Below are 24,993 nucleotides of genomic sequence, written 5' to 3' on the forward strand. Positions count from 1 at the left end.
CCATTAGTCACTGTGGGACAGATCTGACTGGGGCGTCCGTACATAAAAAAATATATTTATATTTATTTTATGATGTGGAGATATGTGATTTATTCGTCGTTGGAAAGAAAAATAATTATTCTTATTCAGTCTCAAATATTCATACTTAATTCATTCATTGGCTAAAATAAAAAAAAATCAAAGTGTTTGAATACAAAATGGCAAGAACTTTTCGTGAGTGAACCAATTCCATCAAAGTCCGTTTGGAGATAGTGAGACCTGATGATTTGTATTTTCATACAAGTACTCAGACAAAATATTTATCATATTACCTTCTAGGTTTAAAACTTGATTTGTGTGGATATTTCATGAAAAGCGAATGAACGAACATATGACGCGAATATGAATGGCAGAAGAAGTCGAGGACGTCCGAGGAAGACATGGCACGATCAAGTGAAGATCACTTGAGTCGGGCGGGTCAAGAGTCGAAATAACAGAAGAGTATGTATGAGACGATGTATGAATGCGAATGAAGCAAGGAGTGTGTGTCAAGACCGAGTTGTTTGGCAGTTCGTCCTCTCAATCGCTCAAAATGCTCACCATCACGCCGGGGAAACGACGTGATATTGAGCTTTTTTGTTGTACTACTTATTTTTGTGACATTAAGGCACACTTTACACTACCTCTATAACTTATTATTTATAGCATTTAGGCATCACCCACAAAAAGCTGCAAGGCTTTTAGCTTCTTTAACATCCGTCATCCGTTAGTTTTTTTTTGTTGATTTGGGAACTTTAGAAATGAATTTCCTAATTCTCTATTTTTTCATGGGTTATCAGATCAACACGATAGAGTGATTATTTAGTAATTGCTTCAAATGTGCTCCCGCAGTGTAGGTACCGAGATAAATATATTTAAAAAAAATCACAGCGAGACCGAAACAAAAAAAAAACACGATATAGCACACGGTATCCAAATAAATGAATAATAATAATTGTATCGTTTGCGCAGCGACGTTTTTTGTCAAATATCACCTCAAAGGCGTTCTGGAGTAAAATATTAATGCACACACCCGTTAACGTTTGTTTAATATACTAGAATAAGTAGGTATTTTTAAGTAAATTAAATTAAATTAATATCTAGCTTTGTAAAACGTCCTTCAGTTAATATTTCGGAATAAATATGATCATAAAAATATTTAATGACTTTGAAGACGAACCACAGTTGGTGCACTGCCAATAAAATATTTACTCCCGCCATTATTCATGAGAATCATAAGCAAACAACATCGTTAAGTTATTTGGCAAAATGCTTTTCATCGAATAATAACCATTATGTCCATTACCGATTGTCTCTTGCTTTACGTTGCATAATTTCAAGGCCCACATCTGCGCGTTAGACAAATAATTAATGCAGAAACTGTTCACTTGCAAAAACTATCAAGAGTGCAACAACTGTTACAAAACAAAAAATAAGAAGGTCGCGTCAGGGTTTTGGAGAAGTACACATTTTTTTATAATTAATGAGCTCAACTCCGACTTAGTTCAGACCATTGAGGTATTATACATATATGGAGTAAAAATCAGCGTTCGAAACACGGGCAAAAACGTTAAGATTATTGGCGTCATAGAGATAACACTGGCTTCAGTCGGCTACGGGCGCTCGCCGAGAAGATAGAAAGAGCGACGTGTAACCTATCATCGGTAAATATGTTTTTACCATAATCAGTAGTCGTGTAAATTGGATTTTTTACCTAAAAACACTTGAAGATGGCGCGCCCGTTACCCAAGGGCTCCAGGCCGTGGCGCGGCAGGCGGTCACCGGCAACTCCGTTTGTTGAGTTCGTTCGGAAAGATTCGGGCGACATCGAAAGCCGCCACACCTCCCTTCCTAATTCTCGCATGGGAACAATATTTTGCAAGGAATGTAGACTCTACATAACTCAATGGTTCAGACATCAAAATACGTACAGCATAGTAAGCTTCTATAAAACTAAGTGGTATTTTAGTCATATTTCACGGTACAGATTGTACATAATTCAAATATGTATACATTTTGAGATATAAACTAGGGCGCTAAAGCCAAAATATAATGAAAAAGTAGTCAACTTGTCAGTTCAGGAAGAGGCTATAATCCCAACGATGTTTCGTAGATTATAATTAAGATTGTATCTTTTAAACTGTCTGCAGAAGCCTTATATTTTTATGACACGTATGTTTCGTCGTGTACTTACACAGATTAAAGTAACAGCGAAGGCCCGGAAGTGCAGCATTATAACTTATTGACCTATTGAATGAGCATTCCTGAAAGTTCCAATCTACGTCAGCCGACATTTGGGTCAGCAGCGTCATCAGTCAAGGTCAAGATATTAGTTTATGTTTGTATATCGCGCTTTTGAAGCAGCAAATTCAAACACTTTGAATAAATTTCCGCTCGAATTAGATTAGATAATTAATTTATTAAAATTACTAGAATCACATTTTTATTTAACGGTGGTCGTCTTACTAATAATTATTACATTCTCACGCGTCGGTTCAGTGTTGGTTTAGTTAAACCGGGAGTAAAGCCGGCATTTCAGTACCTACGCGGTAGTTCCAAGTTAAGTTCTTCACTATTCCGACCTTACGGACGTCGCACGCAGACGAGACACGCTGACGATTTAAAAATAAATCAATAATTGACGATTATTGTTTTTTTCGTAATGTATTTTATTTTATTTAATTATTATTTCATATTTTCCTTGTATTGAATTTTAATAAATTGTAAAATGGGGACCTCAGCTAGGGAAAATAAACCATCCAGTGAAGCCCACATGATCAAATAATGTTTTAAAATATATAATGGTATTGTATCAAATATATATTTTTAATAAAAAAAAACTAGGCATGCATAAAAACAAAAATATCGGTAAAATTGCATAATACCGTCTCATGTTTAATATGTTGAGCTTTTCTAAAACAGCTATCTACCAAGTTCATAAAGCAGTCACTTTATTACGAACACAATTTCCGTAATAACGCATATTTTCTGTAATTCCGTAAAAGTTTCCGTAAGCGAAAAAGGTAAAATAACTGTTTTTGGGTAACTTTAACAAGTTGAACCTTTCGACCCGTTAAACTCACGGCAGTGAACTTAACTGTTAGCGGGCCCCGGCCTAACCCGTAATTAGAATTAGTTCTTCGGTAAACTATATTATAACGCAGTGTTTACACTACTGCTGTGTTCTCCAGTTAGTTATACGTCACGCTATTGTATTTTAGAGTTAGTTTCGCTTCAGTGACTGCGCGATTTAGGTGTTTTGGACGGAGTTGTTTGTAAATTTACGGTAAAAAGCGTACAACATTAATCTTCTCTTTCATTGTTGGATTGTATTTTGTTCGTTATCTAGATTAATTTCTAACAAGCAAGCTGTAGGTACAGGTACTTTCTTGGTTATATTATTTTTCGTAAATAACAAAGAATAAAATAAAGTTTATAATTTATGATAAAAAAGATTTTTTTTTTGATTTTAGTTTATTTAGGAAACATACAGTTTTACAAAAAAATATAATTGAACATAAAATATAGAACATGATTTAAACCATTTAATAATAATAATAATTGGATAATTGAGCGCCGTTTTTGTGAAAAATCACCTCAAGGGCGCTGTACAATTTATTTCCTAGGATCTACATTTGTTATTTAGAAAAGATACCAAAACATACTTACCTGGCAAGTCACTTCCGACAAACACACTTATATTAAAAAGTTTAAATGCTTATAAAAGATAAAACTGCACGCAGAGGACACTATATCAAAAAACACTTGTCATCGCATGACCTAAGTCTGCTATAGTTTTTATTTTAATTTAACTGTATTTTAACTGTCTTAAAAAGCCTACAAATTGCTAGTTGTTATCATTTTTATTTATTTATTTTTAATTATTATTTTTATTTATTTTATTTTATTTTTATCATTTTTACATTTTGTTAATTTAAATTGCCGTCGACTGTGAAAGTGGAGGTTTCTGAAATTATGGATACGACTGTCTGAAAAGGTGCGTTTTAAGTTTAGACCTAAATTCTGTCGATTCTGCGATCATTCTCAAATCATGTGGCAGTCCATTCCAGGCTTTAGGTCCTGACACGGCGAAAGCACGCTCACCGAACTTAGTATCTGGTGTGCGCTTTGGTTCCTTCAACCTTCCGATAGCTGATGACGTTGCTGACCTAAGGGTTGACTGTCGGGAATTTTCTGGAATACACAATTCTGATAAATAAGCCGGAGCCATTCCGTTAAGTGACTTAAATACCATCCAGCATACCTTGAACTGGATTCTTTCAGGACATTTTATAAGTTCCATTTATAATATTTATAACAGCTAGAAATTAATTAAAAGTAATAAAGCACATAGTGTGTGTGAAAAATGATTAAAAAGAGAATACTAAACAATACAGAAGTAATATTTTTAACTCAAGTACATAGTGAGGTTAATTAGATTTTAAACGATTTAAGGCTACAGTGGAAAATGTCAATATCGCTTAAGGCATTATAAGATGAAATACTGGATGATAAACTATAAAATCACATTTGCTCGTCAGTGCAGCACTTCTCTTATAATAATATTTGGCTAATTTACACAGCGCCGTTTTCGTGAGAAATCGCCTCAAGCGCGCTGTACAAATATATTTCTTAAATAGTTAATACCAGAACTACTGACTTACCTCTGAGACTTACATCAAATCTAAGACTTACGACTAAGGCCAGTAACTAATATCTTAATGACATACGAATATATCTTTACATATGTAGAAACTTACAGCTAAAATTAACATTAACAATCTAATTTTACTAGCGCCAGAAGAAGGAAGTTCTATTATATTAGGTGTTTTTATAATTAGTTTTTATTGCTGAATGAATGAAATTAATCGTCGATCTTTCCCGCATTTATATGATACATCTGCCAACAATTAAGTGTCTATGGACAAGTGAAAACAACAGCTGATTCTGACAGATCCATATTTAATGACAAAAGTAGTGAAATTTAAGCAAATTTAGCAAGTAATCAAAGTTGAAACATATAAACTAGTGAAAAATTAATCAAAATAATAGTGTATTTCGTGTTGACAGTGCGAAACAACTTTACATATTGCCCTGAAAAATTACGCATAACGAATTCACTGTCATTGTAAGCTATAACCACAGACAATTTATGTTTTTGAATTTTTGAAATCTTTTTGAATTTGTGAAGAGGTTTTTTTTTGTCATAGACAAATAAGTTAAATTAATTTTAACTCAATAAGGGGTATTTCTGAACAACTATAAGAAACCTACCTACAAACTAAGATATAAATCAACCAAAATGTCTAAAACTCGCAAGGTTTGCAGTGCAAAGAAAGATACATCTTCACCTTTAGCAACCACGTCTGGCCCTATTGATTCACCGTCGGCGCATCAGTCAATGATTAACATTGACACTGACTCATTAATCAATTTTTTTGAGTCGAAACTTGAAATCATGCGCACTGAAAACAAGAAAGCAATTGACGCTGTTCAGTTAAAATTAGATGCGCTATCTAACGAGTGGAAGGACCAATACACAAAAATTCTGGGATGTGTGAGCGTTCTCCAAGAAGAAAACTCAAACCTCCGGCAAGAAGTCCAGTCACTCCGAGATGCACAAGATGAGATGGAGCAGCGCAGCAGAATATGCAATGTAGACATCCATGGGATTCCCGAAGCAAAGGGCGAAAATTTGATGACATTAATAGAGAAAATAGGATCCAACATTAACGTCCCGCTTCCAAGTAGCTATGTGGTTTCTGCGCATCGCGTCGCTCGCGGCCACTCCTCGCCCTCCAACCGTCCGCGCAATATAGTCGTACAGCTATCCACAAAACGACTTCGTGATGATGTCATCGCTGCAGCAAGGACTCGCCGCGGCCTTACCACGGAACCATTAGGATTTGGTGCTCCCACCACCAATTTTTATATAAACGAGCACCTTACATTGAAAAATAAAATCCTATTTGCCAAAACACGAGCCGCCGGAAAAGCTAACGGCTTTAAATACATATGGGTGCGGAACGGCAGTATTCTGGCGAAGAGAAACGATCTCTCTCGGGTTTTCACCATTCGCCGTGAGGGAGACCTTCAAACGATAATCACACATGATCAGCAAAACATGTGACTACAAACATGTTACTGCTGTCTTTGGTATCCGCTTTCTCACAGTATTCTGTATCCTGTAATTTGTTTCTTTCAAAGCTACTTTATATTTTTGTTTAGCGCGCAATATCCCTATAACTTTAAACCAATACCATGTTTCTCACATATTCATTCACATTCTAAAATGTCAACATATTTCACATTCATTGATCTAATAAGTAGTCTATGTTTTTTATGTAATTTCGAAGCCTCATATGCCCTGCATAATGTATCACTCGTGCGATTGTGGAATATGTCAAACGGCACTCCCACTCTGGTGAAATGATCTCATCATCATCTATAACCGTTTATTACCAGAACTGTGGTGGTATTAGGACCAAAACCCAGGAGCTACTAATTAATGTATTATCGAATAACTACGACGTTATAGTTATAGTTGAAACATGGCTTGTAGCAAATATAAATACTGCTGAATTCATAGATTCGCGTTACACGGTATTCCGACGTGACAGGGACCGTACACTCACTGGTAAAATGGATGGAGGCGGTGTTTTGGTAGCAGTGCGCAAGGAGCTTGCATCTTCCCGGCTCGATGACTGGGAAAATGGTCAAATCGAACAAATCTTCATTTCTATTCCGGTAAGGTCTTTCAATCTCATCATATGTGCAGTATACATACCTCCTGCCTCACAACCTACGGTCTATGATACGTTCTCCAAAAACCTGGAATCTGTATATTCATCACAACCAAATAATACTTTTTGTGTACTAGGAGATATGAATCTACCAACTCTGACTTGGTCATTTTCCGAAAACAGCAGTCAAGGTCTCGCCTCCTCAAATACGGCTGCATCGAAAACGTTGCTTCAAGCAATGTCATTGATGGACTTATTCCAATATAACTGTATACCTAACCATAATGAAAAATACTTAGACCTCGTATTCTACAGTCGTGAAACAAATGTTACACGTAGCAACAACCCTCTCATCTCAGAGGATAGACACCACCCAGCCCTTGAATTTGATATATCCTTCGTAATTCAACCAAAAATCAAAAACAAAATACAGCGTAGGCGCAATTTCAGGAAAGCTAATTATGCTCAGATTAATGAGGACATTAATTGTATTGATTGGTTATCTGAAATCGCAAATTTATCAGCCGAAAAAGCAGTAGATCGATTCTATTTAAAAATAAACAATGTAATTGATAAGCTTATTCCAGTATTGGCACGACGAAATGACAAATTCCCCATATGGTTTACTCCAGAACTTATTAGGTTATCAAGGAAAAAAGATAAAGTCTGGCTCAAATGGAAGACATATAAAGGTCTTTCTGATTATCGTGAATTTTCCTTCTTACGTGCTACATACAAAAAATTGACTTATGAAACCCGAAGGTTATTTTTTGACAACATCGAAAGTTCATTTCAAAATAACATCAAAAGCTTTTGGTCATACATATCCTCATTAAAATCGTCTGATGGATACCCTGCTGCAATGTCCTTCGAAGGGCGCAAATCTGACGATGCCCAGGAAATTTGTGATATGTTCTCTGAATTCTTTAAGTCAACATTTGAACCTTCCTCTATCAATGACCCAATTATTAACATTGACCAACTTGAGGAAGTTCAGGACTCTGGACTTGCGCACATTCACACAATTAAACTAACGGAAAAAGAAGTGCACTCGAGTTTAAAATCGATGGACATAAACAAGGGTGCGGGTCACGATGGAATACCGGCGTTTTTCCTTAGATCTGCTGCGTCGTCACTGTGTGTGCCGCTTACCATAATATTTAATAAATGCCTGAGTGATGGAGTTTTCCCTGATAGGTGGAAGTTGGCATATATTATACCGGTCCACAAGGGTGACTCGCGTCAAAGAGTGGAAAACTATAGACCAATATCCATTCTCTCGGCGATCCCTAAACTATTGGAAAGACTTGTCCATAACAATATATATCCCCAGCTTGCTGCCAAAATTACTGAACAACAACACGGGTTTGTAAAAGGCAAATCTACCATGAGTAATTTACTTATTTACTCAAATTTCTTATTTACTAGTATGGATCGAGGCCACCAGGTAGATGCAATATATTGCGATTTCAAAAAAGCTTTTGACAAGGTTGACCACCTTATTCTTATCAAAAAAATTATGTACAACGGAATTAGAGGAAATTTATTACGTTGGTTTATCTCATATTTAACAAAAAGACAACAAGCCGTATCATTACGAGGACACACTTCTACATGGGAACCAGTTACTTCTGGCGTGCCTCAGGGGTCAATCCTGGGTCCGCTGTTGTTTATTCTTTTTATTAACACTGTTACTAAATGTTTCGTGCATTGTTTATATCTTTTGTACGCTGATGACATAAAAATATTTGCCATTGTTCGGAATCTAAACGATTGTCTGCTCATACAAAGCGACTTAGTAAGGTTCGAAACGTTTTGCAATGAAAACAAAATTTACCTAAGCTACAATAAATGTAAACAAATAAGTTTTACTAAAAACCACAACGCTATCAAACACAATTATTGTATTGGTAATTATTTACTCGAGCGCGTTTACTGTATAAGAGATCTAGGCGTTCTTTTTGATTCCAAACTCCACTTCGATGCGCACATTGATAATATTGTGAATAAAGCTTACAGCATGCTAGGATTTGTCATCAGAAACAGCCGTGAATTTCGAAAACCTGAAACATATCTTCTTCTTTACCACACTCTGGTCCGTTCTCAACTTGAATACTGCACCTCCATATGGAATCCACTTTACGATATCTATAAAGAAAATATTGAAAGTATTCAAAAGAAATTTCTGCGTTGCCTCAATTACAGAATGAGCGCACCCAAACGCGGGTACATAAATATGCTCTCGAGTTATAAAGTCTCCACTCTATCTAACCGGCGAACATACCTTGATCTCATGACTCTGTATAAAATCTGTAACAACGTTATTGACTGTCCCGACTTACTGAAATTAATAAACTTCAAAGTACCACCCAGAGTAACAAGGCTTAACGACTTATTCCACATTAGCAGGACGCGTACAAATGCTGGTGTCAGGGATCCAATCAGAAGAATGTGCGAATCACTTAATCAGAACCAAAACCTCAAGGACTCTGACTTATTCTTTGATACACGCACTACTTTTAGTAGAAAAATGAAGACTGTTTTCCTACAAAGTTCACAGTAAAAAACTTAGACATACTTGTTTAAATATGTATATATTTTTTAATTTCTGTTTAACATTGTTTATCTATTTATATATATATATATAGATATTTTTTTTTTTGTTTTACTCTCTAAATTTTTTCAAAAATAATTTGTAAATTCTTATAAGGATATTGCGCATTTCTTTCATATCTCTATTTGTAAAATAATATTCTTATGTATATATTTTTCCCCTATTTATAAGTCAAAATATTTGTAAATGTTTTTTAACTGCTGTTTAAGTTAATTCGTGAGAAATAGTTTGGATGCAGGTAAATTCTCTAGTTGATGTTTTGTATATTCTTGTCAATTGACATCTGTATCTGTTTTTTCTCCTAAATAAAAAAAAAAAAAAAAAAAAAAAAAAAAAAATTAAACCGATTGACGTGTTATGTTCCCGCTGATATTGTCCATTTGTCCATTGGTAGGCAAGTCAATAGCATATTGACTTTATCAAAAGTAGTTGAACGGAATCGCTAGAGAATGTATTTGTGTGAATCAACAATTACGGTACAACAAAAAAAAACGGCGAAATAAACATTTTAATAATAATTTAATTGTGGTAAATATATAAATTTTAATCTTCGACAGACTGATTAATTTAATTGGTAGTAAAATCTAACTTCCCGCAGGGGTAGTCAGAGAGGACGGACCGCCACACAACTCTGTCTTGGCTTACACTCCTTGCTTCATTCACATTCAAACATCGTCTCATACATACTCTTCTATTATTCTGACTCTTGAGATGGCCCGACTCAAGAATTTAATTTTTGATTCACTCGATCGTTCCATTTACCCATCGGGCGTCCCCGATTACTTCTACCATATTATAATTAATAATTAGATATAATATATGTAAAAAATTAAAACATTTTCGATATTTTATAAAAAAAATCACAAATTCTTTATGACATGTTTTATAGCTTAATCACGGGATAATTATTGCCTTAAGTACCGATTATTTAAGCCGTTGCTTAATTATATCTTTGACAAGGGGGATAGCGCTAATGAAAATTGAGAAAAGGCAATAAAAAAATAGGTAATGATTTAGTAGTGGACAATATTACTAATCGGAACATTAAGAAATAGGCTCTCCATTTTTTCTTCTTAAATATTAATCTACGGTAAAAATATGTATGACGGATTAATAAAATTTATTGATATAGTTCATATTATATGGTCTATCGTATTATTATGAACTATTTACATATCAATTTTATAATATAATATTTTTACAGTAATCAAATTTTTTTCGGATTCACAGCCCAAATTTAAAAGTAGCAACATGTCAATAATATAAACTGTTCAATGAGCATGCATATACACACACAGTCACAAATACACACATATGCGCTACACACGTCACCGGGTAATGACTAAATATACATACCACATATAAGAACCTTGAGATATTTAATATCTGTTAGTTGTTTCATCACTGAAACCCTATTGATTGATTTCAGCTACTTATCCCTTTAACTAAAATAAAGCAGTAAAAACAATTATTTTACCTTGCAGTAGCTTTCAGCACGCCTTTTTCTGACATCCAAGAGAATAAAAGCAACACAAATTGCATGTCGTCAGAGCTCACCGTTCTAGAGGTTTTCCTACCGCCCATATTATGCAGACACTTCCAGTTCCAGAGTGGTAGTAACTCTCAGTATCTATAGAATTGATGTTAGAAATTACTTTAGCCGTGTTTGATTACCAAATCTGAGTAGCCAAGAACTTCACAACCTTTTTCTTCCCCAACCATTTCAGATTAAAAACATCCCTCAATAAGGAACTTGGTTGAAAAATATTATTGCTTAAAAATATATTCTTAAGGATCAACAAATGCTGATTCTGAATATATAAGTTTTATTATATTTACGTAGAATTAATAAATCGTCATTTTAAACGATTAAACCCTGAGAGACTTAAACGCCCTGCGATTGGTCGGTGGGTTCTGACAGATATGTACATCACGGACGGTCGGTTGCCTGCGTTAGAATGCGGACAATTGTGTGCAAAAGTTGCGCTGGGTGGACTCAAATGTTATACAAATTATTTAAAAGAATTCGTGTGTTTTGGTAATCTGTATATGCAGACAGAGAAACAATAGCGCGTGTTGCTTTTATGTCCAACAGATAGCGATGTTTTAAAAACAGCACGTTTGTCCAACAGATGTCAATTTGCACATATTTATATGATTCAATTTACGATTCTATTACGATTATAATCTATTTGAAATTGGGCGGGGGTAAATAGAATCATATAAATAACTCATCTTAACGTGGCCTAACCAGTTTGAAAATGGCGTTGAACGCCGAAACACCTGTCAATACTTGCAGAACTTAAATGATTAAATTTGATTTTGCTAGTATAGTATCCGTGAGCCCTACACAATACGGTTATAAGTATTTGTTCCTTGGCGGTTGGTTTTACTCCAGAAAGAAACTCTGGTACACCGCCTACACCGTTGCATCGTGAAATGTGTAGTCAACACTGCGGGCCATGAATGGGTGACCCAACCATTCGATGATAATATGTACTAAGTAGATATCTGTTTCGGCTTTGCACTGGAAGGGCTCCCGAAATAGAGGCGACGACGTCACCGGCCGAGATGTCTCCAACTAATTCAGTTTGCACGGGACAAACAAACCAGGTGAACACAAGAGCGAGTCGTAGAACTAAAAATGTGTTCTCGTTTAAACAGAAAGCTATTCAGGTCACACTTGAAAGCTTCAGAGGAAGACAAAAGTCAGAAGCACAGAGAAAAAATCAACCCGAAAAAACAAAATATTTTTTACTATTATACATCTATTTTTATAAGATGTACCTATTTAAAAATACACTCTTTTTTAGTTTGACCGAGGATCGAACCTTACCCCCCAAGGACTGAAGTGAACTACGCTAACAACTGAGCCAAATCCCAATTGGGTAGGACTGGCATTTCTTTCGTGTATTAACTGCTAAATGTAATCCAATTTCAAGGTAATGCGTATATGTTCCAATTATTTTACAAGCAATAATTATTAGCCTGAAACACTCATCCACATTGAAAAATCTCCTGATAAAAGATACATGACGCCAACGGGACGTGAACCCGTGTCCTTTCGATTTCCGTCCCGTTGGCGTCATGTATCTTTTATCAGGAGATTTTTCAATGTGGATGAGTGTTTCAGGCTAATAATTATTGCTTGTAAAATAATTGTTACCCTTTGTGCTATGCATAAAAAATCTTGTCTTAAACATTAGTTTACCAAAAAAATAATAATGCGTATATGTTCGAGTGTGTCTGCGTGTTTGCCACCATGATATAATGCATTTTCATTGACAACGAATCTATATGCCGAGTTTTAGCTCGACCGAATGTCGGGAATCGGGGTAAATTCCACTTCCAAGATACCACTTTCAAGATACCACATTATTCGTACATTCATTCAAGAAAACAAAAGTGAAATTCATATAGATATTTAAAAAAAAGACCTGTAGAGAAAAGAATAGAAGTAGTATGAAAATTGAACAATATTTATTGTTTCTTCATATGAAGCGGTTACTTTGTGATGTGACATTATAATTTAAAATTAAACAGTAACTTTGTAAACATCACTTATGGGGAAAATTCTTTCTTCATATGAAGCGGTTACTTTGTGATGTGACATTATAATTTAAAATTAAACAGTAACTTTGTAATAAGTGATGTTTACAAAGTTACTGTTTAATTTTAAATTAATATTTATTGTTGCTCTTCTTGAGAACGGCGAACCGGTTTCTCCGGGAGGGAGGAAAAGATGTAAACGTGGCTTTTGGTAGATATCGTCGAAGCATTCTGTAAGCATTGCTCTAGCGCATTCGTAGAAGTTTCAGAGAAATTTTAAATCACGTTGTGGGTAGAAGGAATTTTGGCAGAAGGCGAGATCATATCTTGAAATCAGTGGGTGAATGGAATAAAATACGAAGCTGAAAAAGGTGGAGAAATACCCCCGGGAAGATGCGTAAATGTATAGTAACTATTTAAGGCGATGCACTACGTCGTATAATATTTTAAATTGAGCCGCTATCAATAACAACCCTTACATAGATGGCGATAAGGTTTAAATTCCCGCTTAACGCCATCCACCTGTTTTGATTTATGCAAAAAAAAAACATGGCCAAAAAGTGCCTTTTATTTTATTTTGTGGATGTTCAGGCATAAATATTTAAATTTTTTTCGATCATTTTATAAATAACTTAATTTGCCACATTATACAATAAAATCATGACTAAAAATAGGTTCGTAAGTAGGAGATTTTGAACTTTAAAGCAGTTTTCATAGACCTTTACATTATTTTTTTTCTGGGCTTATAAAAAGACTTATCTAAAAAATACTCGATTATTTTAAAGACCAAGATGTATTATACTCGCAGTATTTAATTAAATCATCTGAAACATTTCTAGGCCACTAAATTTTCAAACCAAAAACACATGATTTTGCATTACTACGTATGGCATCGCCTTAAGTAGTTTCTTTTAAATTGTTGGAATTTTTGTGCGGAAGCAAATAATCCAAATCTATGTGTTATCGATCAAGTTCCAACTGCCTGGAGGAAGTGGGACTATAGCCTCCCCATTTAGATAGTGAGGAAGTGAGACAGAGTGAGGCAAAGTAGTGAGAAGAACAGGGATGATAAAGCTAGTCATTTCGACAACGATTCCGTTTTCAGCCAGTGGTCTTTGAGAGTATTTTCTACCTTATACACCTTTAAACATATCTATGACTAGCTGACGTGTAACCGGCGGGATTATGAATAGTTTGGAATAGTTCTGGGATTGTGAATGTTAGTAAACTGGGGGAAGTTTTCAGGTGGACATAATATTACTGTCAACAATTGAAAAGTTTACTTATTCATTTGTTCTTGCCATGTCTTCCTCGGGCGTCCCCGACTTCTGCTATCATTCACTTCAACGTCATACATTCTCCTTTCACTCCTTTCTTCATTCATTCACCACTACTGTACTACCATAATACGGGCATGAGCCAAGTATGGTAATTGAGAAAATCAATAATTTTATTCCTCTTTAAGTATCCTTGAGAATTATTTTCATAATTATCTACCCAGATGTTAGGGAGTCAGAACGAGAAGATTGTACTGTAAATGGATTAATAGCATGTCGAACAATAGTAAATCTCACGTTGTTATGATTAAAAAACTACTTATATTTCTCGACTTAAATTCGACTCTGTATCTAATTCCAGTGTCGAGATAATGCGTAATAATTAATAATGAAACAAAACATATATCGTTACAAAAATCGAGAAATATTATAAGACAGTTAGAGATATTTTCATCAAATTAAAAAAAAAGAAGATTCAAGGAGCTTACCGCTCGGCTACGAAGGTCTTCATATTGATGGGAAAAAATATGGTTGGAGAAAGGTTGTATATAATGGTTTAAAACCGAAAGGTCTTATGTGAAGATAGCGCTTCTTGCCTGTCTTTTCCAGCGTAGCGATAAATAAGCCAATATCATTAGCTAAAAACATTCTAAATTTGAACATACCTGAAAAGGGCGAATTTAAAAAAACCATAAAGCAAGCCAATTTTCAGCAAAAAGCTCCGAAACTCCGAAAGCTATTTGAAATTTTAGGAAGAGTTACAGTGTTCCTTTCTAATCGGAGCCAGTTAACTTTTTGTAATATTTGACCTGGCGCAGATCGCGTTACCTGGGACGCACGCGAGGATGAATCATCAAGACTATTATGAGTTCATTTTTCTCTCCTTTTTGCGTTTTAGTAATGAAATGATAGCGGAACTGGGTTGGCCTCAGACCAGAAGCCCGGAACCTTTTTTGATAGAACGCAAAGTTAATGTAACCCGAAAATTAATTGATTAACAGTTGGCATACTCGTTGGGCCACTAACTTCATCACAAAAAAGCAGAGGCAGCTCTAGGGGTCAAGAAGTGGAAGGTCAATCGAAAAAAAAATGAATATGAAATGTTAATACATATCGCTAATGTAGTACTTAATATTATAAAAACGCCTATGCATGTAATTAATTTGCCGGTACTCACCTATTCTGAAGTCGGTAGTACAATATTGTTTGATTTAAGATTATTCATCTAATTATTTACACATGCTAATTAATGTTTTTTGTTTTTGTTTTAAAGATATTTTCCTACTAAAAGTTTTTTAATTACTAACTCTGAACTTAGTCCATTGTTCAGTAGACTTAAAAAGTAAACAATGAAAGCACGAGTACCTACCTATACGTTCATTTTATTGCACCCGCAAATGCACTGATAAAAATTGTAACTTTTGATTTGAACTTCTTTATTTTTCTTGTAACAAAAACTAATTGTCACTTTATTTGAATACGTTTGACATGATTCAATGAATTGTTTGCGATTTCTTTCGATACGATATCCACAGAATTAGACATTTCAAATTATTCCAAGGAAATTCCGTCAACAATGATAAACATAATTTCGCAAACAAATATTCAAGTTCAAGGTGGCTATCATTTATCACACAAAAAACTTTCGACTGACATTTTTTCACATCTCCCTCTAATACCTTAATAATCTTAGGTCGTAGATGTCTCTCTCTCACCGTGGTCATGTACGAAAATCCGTTTAAAATAAATTTTGTATGATACTAAGCATACGTCAGACATGATAGTGTTTACCTCATTTGTCTGTATAGCAAAGATAAAGAAAGGAGATAGCTTGGGGACAAAACTTGAAGTGACCCGAAGTACAGTAGCTTCTCATTTGGACGCTAGATGGCACTGGAACCCGCTATTGCAGTACAAAAAAAAATTAAAACCAAATTATTAATCGGGTAGTTAAATCCTTCTTTTATTTTAATACTATTGCAACATATTTGGGAGATCATTGACCAAAAGACCCCCGTAAAAGAGCCGCCACTGCTTAAATGTAAATTTGTTATTATTATTAGAGCTTTTTATACCACAGAAACAAAAACAGCTCGACAAAAAGTAGCAAACATCAGTGTGATAATTCTTTATAACATTCGCCCCGTTGTAAAAAAGAAACTGAGCCTGAACCATAACTTCTTCGCAATTTTACACTTTGTAGCACATGAACTCATCTCAGTGACCGCAAAAAGCATGGTTGTGATCAGGTTAAATAAACAACAGTTATAAAAATCTTTAAATTTGTTATCTTGCCGTTTATTTATATCAAATACTAAAATAATTAATTAATGCCAGAAAGCCGAATTCTGCACAAAAAATACTACCGCCAATGCTAAATGGAAGACATCCAGCTGGTCGGCCAGTTCGCAAAAATAGTTGTGTGAGGTGACGCCTGGAGGTGTCTTATTGGTGGGTTCCATCAATAAGACACCACAATTCTGGCTGCAAAACGAACGTTGGCTCGCGTGCCACTGTTGCTGGGTCTGTCATATTCCGAAGACCGAGGCAGACATGGACAGACACAACTCTACCACGTTATTGCGACAAGGCGTAGGAGGGATGGAGAAGCGTGAATGAATAACATTACAAAAGGGGAGAGACATCAGGGCTGTAATAACAAGGGGGAGGGTAGGTAACAACCATAGACATCCAAATTGATAGACTTACCTTTATATGAAATCTGAGCATCATTTCGACGATCTGAAGGCAAACCAAGACCATACTTTTGGCACCAGAAGGGTTCAAAAATATTTGAATAAACTACGACATCAGACTTGCGTTGACCGCCGAAGGGCGCACTTTGAAATTGAAATTACCAGACCCGGCGTAAAAAGTAAAGTTCGGTTTGCAACGCAGTCCATTTGAGTCCGCAGCGACGCTAAAAATGATGGAGGTGGGTAAATTATAACACATTTGTTTATGCGTCTAACTAAATAGTGTAACAAAATATTCAATTTTTGAAACTTGATTTGTTTTTTACGCAGCCCGCCATTGTAAAAATATATTACAAGGCGAATTGCCTGTATACTGTGAGATTCATTTATTAACAAATAACAGAAAAGGAGATGGTCACGCCCCTCCCGTTCCACGTACTTAGTTTTTTCCCCTTTCCCTGATAGGCTAGTCTATCAATTTGGATTTCTATGGTAACCACCATATTTCATTCCGTCTAGCGAAATAATAATTACTAAATTATCGGCTGCCTTAAATATTACTTAATGTTTCTATGAAGCATGGTCCTGGATAAAGGTAATTATTAAAAAAAAAATTGCAAAAAATATCAATGTCGGAAGGTTTCCTAAACACAGTTTCCAGAAAGTGTTCAGAAAGTAATCAGTTTTCTATTATTAGATAACGATGGATAAAAATAATTATTGTATAATTTGTATAGCACCGTTTTTTGTGAAAAATGACCTCAAGGGCGCTGTACAATTGATTAGTTCCTAGGCTCTAATTTTATTATTTACAAACAGATTCAGAAAAAACATACTTATTATTTACAAACATATACATTAAAACATAATTACCTGGCTGGTTACTTCAGATTAACACACGTTTATTAAAAAGTATACGACTTTGAACGCAAATGACACTTGCCATTTATTTTACATTTATAATAAAATTTGTGGCAAAACTTAGGTTAGGTTTAGGACCCATTAGGACTGGCAAATTTTTATGAAGCGACCTTAAGGCCCCGTAGTAAGCGTTCAAATATGGTTTGAAAGGGAGATATGTAAATACGAATGTCAGAGGGAGCGCGCTAATATTAAAAAACAAAAATATGTGAGCGAAAATGGTGAAAATATTTAATAAAACACGACTCGTTTGAAATAGGGCAAAAATCTCTCGTCAAATGTTTTACTTGCATTTAAAGATACACTGTGATTTTTTTATGAGTAAAACACATTAAATAACAGAAGAAAACGTGTTTTAAATCATTTTTGGAACTTAGCGATTTTTTTCTATCGAGGAAATTGCATATAATTAACGTTTCCGGCATGACAAATGTATAAATATTTTCTTTGGCGATGCCCTACGTAGTAATTTAAAAGCATGTGTTTTTGGTTTGAAAATTTGGTCGCCTAGAAATGTTTCAGATGCTTTAATTAAATACTGCGAGTAGAATACACCCTGGCCTTTGAGATAATCGAGTAATATTTAGATTTTCAAGTCTTTTTATAAGACCAGAAAAAAAATAATGTATAGGCCTATGAAAACTGCTTTAAAGTTCAAAATCTCCTACTTACGAACCCATTTTCGGTTATGGTTTTATTGTATAATGTGGCAAATTTAGTTATTTATAAAATGATCGAAAAACATTTAAATATTTGTGCCTGAACATCCACAAAATAAAATAAAAGGAACATTTTGGCCATGTTTTTTTCTTGCATAAATCAGAACGGGTGGATGGTGTAAAGCGGGATTTTAAGCCTTATCACCATCTATGTAAGGTGTGTTATTGATAGCGGCTCGATTCAAAACGTAGTGCATCGCCTTAAAAATAAATATATATATGTATATTTTAGAATTTAAAAACTTAAAGAGCTAACGAGAAACTTGTTATAAATCGGTATAAATTGGGTAAGCGGGGGCTAAAAAGCTTACAAATTCTTAGTTGCTTACATTTTTTACACATTTGATTGTGAAGGTATCTGACTTTATAGATATGACTGAAGAGTCTCATTTTTCCTCGTCTAATGTGTGTTCTAATACCGCAGCATTTCAGTTTGGCCATTCATTATTTTCTAGATTAAAAATGAAAGTATCGAAGTAAATAATTTGCTGAGGGCAAACTATTTAACTCCTTCAAAATTTCCTTTACTTCCGAATACATATTTTTCTTCAGTACAATTCTCATACCTAAAGTCTGGTACAATGATTGCGCTGTATGCATTTTTGCTGAAAACTGCGTTAAGGAATTTAATTTTTTTATTATAATTTGTACGTATTTATGTTGAAACTGTAAGGCTGGCCGCATACATACGTTTTTCGTATTCGATTTCCGAATTCGTTTTCCGTATTCGGACATCCGAATGCACGGAATCAGTAGACATTAACTGCCGCACACGTTCGTTTTGGTTCCGAACGGAACAAATTCCTTACGCACGTTCCGAATGCGAGCCGGCGCGTTCGGAGAAACCGAATGGAAAAAACCTAATGACGTCATGTGGAACGCAGCTATTGCATACAGTTTGTTTGTGCCGACGCAAACGTACGGAAATTTCCGTTCGTAATTCAGTGTTGCCAACGGATCTTGACCTAATATCGCCGTTTCTCATAAAAATAAAAATTTCGTGGGGGGGGGGGGGGTGGCAAGAGAATTTCAAAAAAATAAAATTTGTCCCCAGAAAATAAAAAAAATTCATGGGGAGGGTTGCTAGAGAATTTCAAGAAAATATAAAATTTGTCCCCAGAAAAATAAATTTCATGGGGGGGGGGGGGTGGCTAGAGAATTTCGGGACATGTTTAAAATTGATGTTTTTGAAGTAGCTTCATTGGCGACCAGTCGCCTTTTAGATTTTTTCGGCGCCGATTCTCGCTCTGAGTAGCCTAAATGGCGATATATCGCCCTTGTTGGCAACACTGGTACTGACGTTTATACATTCCGATACGGAAAACGTATGTATGCGGCCAGCCTAATATAGTTAGGCCCGGAGCGGGGTTTTGACATTTGGAAGGCGGCACGACATGGAAATGCCAAGTGTAGTCCAATGGAAGTCTTGCCGAGCATTACAAGGGAAACGTGTCGCTATCCGCTGACCGAATCGGCATGGCAGTGGAGAAGGGACGAATCAGCTCAATGGAAAAAGACGCCGGCGATTTTTAAACTCCCAGTGTGAATGCGGTACCGTAGCGTACCGTACCAGTAGCGATTAGCGATAAGCTTCGTTCGCAAAGATCAAATAAATTCTCTTGACTGCAAAATCAACTGTAAGAAATCAATAATTAGTGTGACAATAATAATACAATCGTGATCTTACATTAAAACCCTTTACAGAGCACAATCACAGGAAGCAATTGCATGGTTCAATAAAAAATAAGTAATTTATTGGGTGACCAGATAACACAACACAATGACGATTCAACACACATTTAAACAGTGATACATAAGGCCATGAATAGTGATGATACTAAAACTAGCTTAAATAGGTAACGTAGGTTAGGTTTACATGTTTGTTACCGTGGAACAACGTATTGACACGACGAGTATTGAAATCCGTCAACTTAATAGGTAACGTAGGTTAGGTTTACGTGTTTGTTATCGTGGAACAACGTATTGACACGACGAGTATTGAAATCTGTCAACTTAATAGGTAACGTAGGTTAGGTTTACGTGTTTGTTATCGTGGAATAACGTATTGACACGACGAGTATTGAAATCTGTCGACTTAATATGTAACGTAGGTTAGGTTTACATGTTTGTTATCGTGGAACTACGTATTGACACGACGAGTATTGAAATCTGTCAACTTAATAGGTAACGTAGGTTAAGTTTACGTGTTTGTTATCGTGGAATAACGTATTGACACGACGAGTATTGAAATCTGTCAACTTAATAGGTAACGTAGGTTAGGTTTACGTGTTTGTTATCGTGGAATAACGTATTGACACGACGAGTATTGAAATCTGTCAACTTAATAGGTAACGTAGTTAAGGTTTACATGTTTGTTATCGTGGAACAACGTATTGACACGACGAGTATTGAAATCAGTCAATTTAATAGGTAACGTAGGTTAGGTTTACATGTTTGTTATCGTGGAACTATGTATTGACACGACGAGTATTGAAATATGTCAACGTAGATAACGTAGGTTAGGTTTACATGTTAGTTATCCCCAGTCAACAGAGCGACTGAACTGCTCAACGAGTCTGCATTGACCATCGACATTTTTAACGTAACCTACAGGCAGTTTAACAATTATCTTTTGACATATGTCACAAAGTAGTGAAACTGACCTTTTTATGTGTTTTGCTATACTTTTTGTCGAATTTGTAATCTTCTCCATAATGTATTGGTGAATAACCGTTTTACGGAGAACATGAAAAATAAATAAATAAATAATAAATAAATAAATAATTATATTGACAGTGAGGAATACATTATATACAATAGTAGTTAGTCGAAGAATTTCTGCACTAAAATAAAATACCGACTTTTAGTATTACATTGTTTCACGGTTTATAATTCTTATAATTCAGTGCCTGCAACCCGGGCGTTCATTTATTATTAGTTATGTATATACATGATTTTTCTCCTTACCCTCCTCACTAGACAAAGTCTGTTCTGAGGCTGGTAACTAACAATTTCTAATTACATAAAAACAAATAAGTGGTAAAAAAAAAAAAGAAATATATATATTATAGTAAAAATAATAATAATAAAATAAGAGGAAAATCAGAATTTAAAAACAGAGTAGAAAAAAGAAAATATATAATTTTAGATATTAAGAATATTACTTATCTCTCTTCTTTCTTTGACATTCAACCAGTTTAAAAATCTTTTGAATACCCAATTCAAATTATTAGATGCGACGTAGGTCTTTGTTTGGGCTACAAACTTATTGAATATATGTGGTGCCAAGTAAGATTCATGTTTTTTTGCAAAATTTGATTTGATATATGGTACTTGTAATTGATTGTGTGTGTTTGCTCTTGTGTTTTGCGAGTGAGTTATGAAGTGTGGTTATATTTTTATGCAGTTTTTGTAGATGATCTTCTTTATGAATAGTTTATTTATGTCTAATAGGTTATTGTTGATCATTAGCTGTTCTGTCGGATGTTGATAAGGCTTTCTAAACATAATTCTGATTATTGTTTTATGATTAATTTTAAGTGATTTGAGATGAGTCTCTGCTGCTGCTCCCCATACTGAAATACCATACATAAGAATACTTTGACAGAGTGCAAAATATATATTTTTTAGCTGAGGTAGTGACATAATGTTTCGAATTGTTTTGAAGATGTAAGAGAGTTTCCGTATTTTTTTTTGTAATTAGGTTGATTCCATGGTTCCATGATAACTCAACACAGTGACAATTCTACAAACTTTTAAAAGATGATATAAAGTTATTAGAAAAGATGAAATTTTTTTTTTGAACCTAATATAACCTAACCTACTTAACCCAGTTAATAAAGTTTTTGTTTCATCACTTTATATAACTTTTTAAAGATGTGATGAATTATCATTGTGATGATTTATCCTGTCACCGTCAGATAATTTTTTTATGATGGGTAAAGCTTTTTCGCATATCATTAGCAAAAAAAACATAATGTAGTAAATATGGGGGAAAAATAATTACGACGTGATTTGTGATGCACTTCTGCCCATTTGAATTGTTAAATAAATTATATAAAAAAATATTCGCATTCCGTGCGTTGTTATAAAATTCAAGTAGCAGACTATATAAGCATTATCAGTCGTGTGTTCATGACAAGTACAATGATAGTTTTAAGCTGATTGGTGAATTCCAAGTGCAGTATAATCTGCAGTATGAGTTAACACTGCTGCTGATCGATTCAAGGTTCGTTCGGCGGCTTCATCTCACAAGGTTGGTTGAGTAGAGGTTTATTAAAATAAAATTAAGGTGGAAACACATTATTAAAACCCGACGCGACCCGATGCAACGCGATGCGTGTTGAGTCGAATCAAATGTATTGTTTTCTTATGACCAGAATCACACTATGAACATCCGACGCGACGCCATGCGCGCACACGCCACCCGATCTAGACGTGGCAGGTCGGCGTGTTGCCCATGGTGTGGGTAAACACGCCACCCGACGCGGCCTGCGCAGTATGTTTCTAGACAACACCCGACGCCACGCGTCAGTCGTTTGAGAACTGTCACCGAGCATATACGGAATTTTGGCCAATTTAATATTATTTTTGCATTTATTTAGCGAAATGACCGACGAACAATTAATTGAGTTGGTAAAACGATATCCAGTTCTATATGACATGAGTTTAGCTATATACAGGGATCATACTGTGAGAAATAATCTTGTGTATGTCACTTTGAATAAATTCGTGTATTTCTTCAAATTGTGTTTTAGTAACCCGAAAATACATATGAAATCTTTCAATATCTTAAAGTAAGTCCGGATACAGAGTATGATATTCACCACACATACCTACTCCTCTTTTGATTTATTTCATGAACCCAGTAACGCCTGGTTATTCTCTTTTTCTTGAGTCGTTAAAGTATCATATATGTACCCGTAATTTGCATCAAATCTTCTTCAAAGTCTTCATCTGACTCGTTATTTATTAAATCCATAGTACAAAACCATTCACTTCCACTGCTGTTAGCTAACTGTATTCAGAAATTGCTAGTATGTCGTGGCGTCGCGTGTTGGTAATGTGCACGGTGCACATCGGGTGTCGAGACGTGGCGTCGCGTTTTAATAATGTGTTTCCTCCTTTACCTAGCTCTTCAGATCTCGTCACTAAACACGACTAATTCGATTCTGAATGATGGTCTTCCACAGGGTGATAGTTAGCAAATGTACTACAAAATAACAAAATTTGTTATATATTTAATATATTAAATTAATATATATTATATTTAATTAATATATATTATATTTAATATATAAATATTATATTTAATATATAAATCCAAAAAATTATACTCACATTTTTTACAGTAAACATAACTTTAGAGTTGTATTCAATTTTGCCGCCATTGTGTCTAGATTCAGATTTAAAAAGTACAGAATGCTGCAGGTTAGGTATTATCTACCTGGCGCGGCAATATTTTTTGTCCATTATCAACGTGGCCGCCCACTCGAAAATGACAACTAACAACTAAAGGTGTTTTGTATTTGTTATTCAGAACACACTGGTGGCGATCGAGCGAATTTTCCGTCACAAAAACGTGGTCGCTTACGGCGTTTTGTAAAACGAGACCAAAAACACGGCATGGGAAAATGACACAAGACGGCAAATTTGGTACGCTTGACAGGTCAAAAATTAACCTTAAATTTGAGACTTTTCCATCTTTTTTAATAATAAATAAATATTGATATTCATTTTGTCTAGAGGTGCGATTGTGCCTTAAAAATTGTTTCTAAATTACCTTCTATGCAGACGACATGATCCCTGATCTGTTGAGCCACTATTCCATCAGGTACCATTTCAATTAGGTCGTAAATGGCATATATTGAGGGATGTACGCTCTCGAAGCGTTGTATCTCCTGTCGAATCGACAAGGAATTATTGAAAAACGGCTGCAAATGCGGGCGGGAATTCATCTTGCAAGTCTTCAGGGTAAAGCCCAAAAACACAAACACCAACAAACACCAAAAAACACAAGATTATCGAAGCACCACCACAGTAAATAATGACAATGTTTTTTGACACATTTTCAAACGAATGCAACAAATGATTGTATTCAACTGTGAAACTTCGCGAGATTTATCTACAAACTCGCACTAAATATTAGATTTCGCGTTGCGGGATGTCACAACAAACAAATTGGAGCTGCACTTAAATCTAATGTCAACTAGAACTTTTGAAAACGTAAACACAAATTTGACCGAGCTCCCACCACGGCGGCAGCCATTTCTAAACTGGTGACAGGAGGAAAAACACTAGCGACATGCGGCGAAATTTCTAAACTGTTTTCACGTCTGCGCTGTCGATGCGGCGATCATCATTACTAACAAACTCGCGTGCAAGTTTCAGAAAAGCTTCAAAATTATTTCCATAGATGCTCTTTTTGATTAAAATGAACATAATTATTATTTTACT

The 24,993-nt window shown here is 35.1% G+C and overlaps 1 protein-coding gene across 3 annotated transcripts in view; it reads right to left on the minus strand.

Annotated features, from left to right (window-relative positions):
* Positions 1-24,788, minus strand: part of CenG1A (Centaurin gamma 1A) — a 444,662-nt gene extending 419,874 nt beyond the window's left edge. For all 3 annotated transcript variants that reach the window (XM_089632321.1, XM_089632320.1, XM_089632315.1), the window contains exon 1: positions 24,320-24,788. In XM_089632321.1, coding sequence (XP_089488447.1) covers positions 24,320-24,494 — 175 coding nt within the window. In that variant the 5' untranslated portion in view covers positions 24,495-24,788. The remainder of the gene's footprint in view (positions 1-24,319) is intronic.
* Between the last annotated feature and the right edge of the window lie 205 nt (positions 24,789-24,993).

The sequence above is a fragment of the Hesperophylax consimilis genome, chromosome 6 (genome assembly GCF_061612785.1).
Source record: "Hesperophylax consimilis isolate HC1 chromosome 6, BYU_Hcon_1.0, whole genome shotgun sequence".
Lineage (NCBI taxonomy): Eukaryota > Metazoa > Arthropoda > Insecta > Trichoptera > Limnephilidae > Hesperophylax > Hesperophylax consimilis.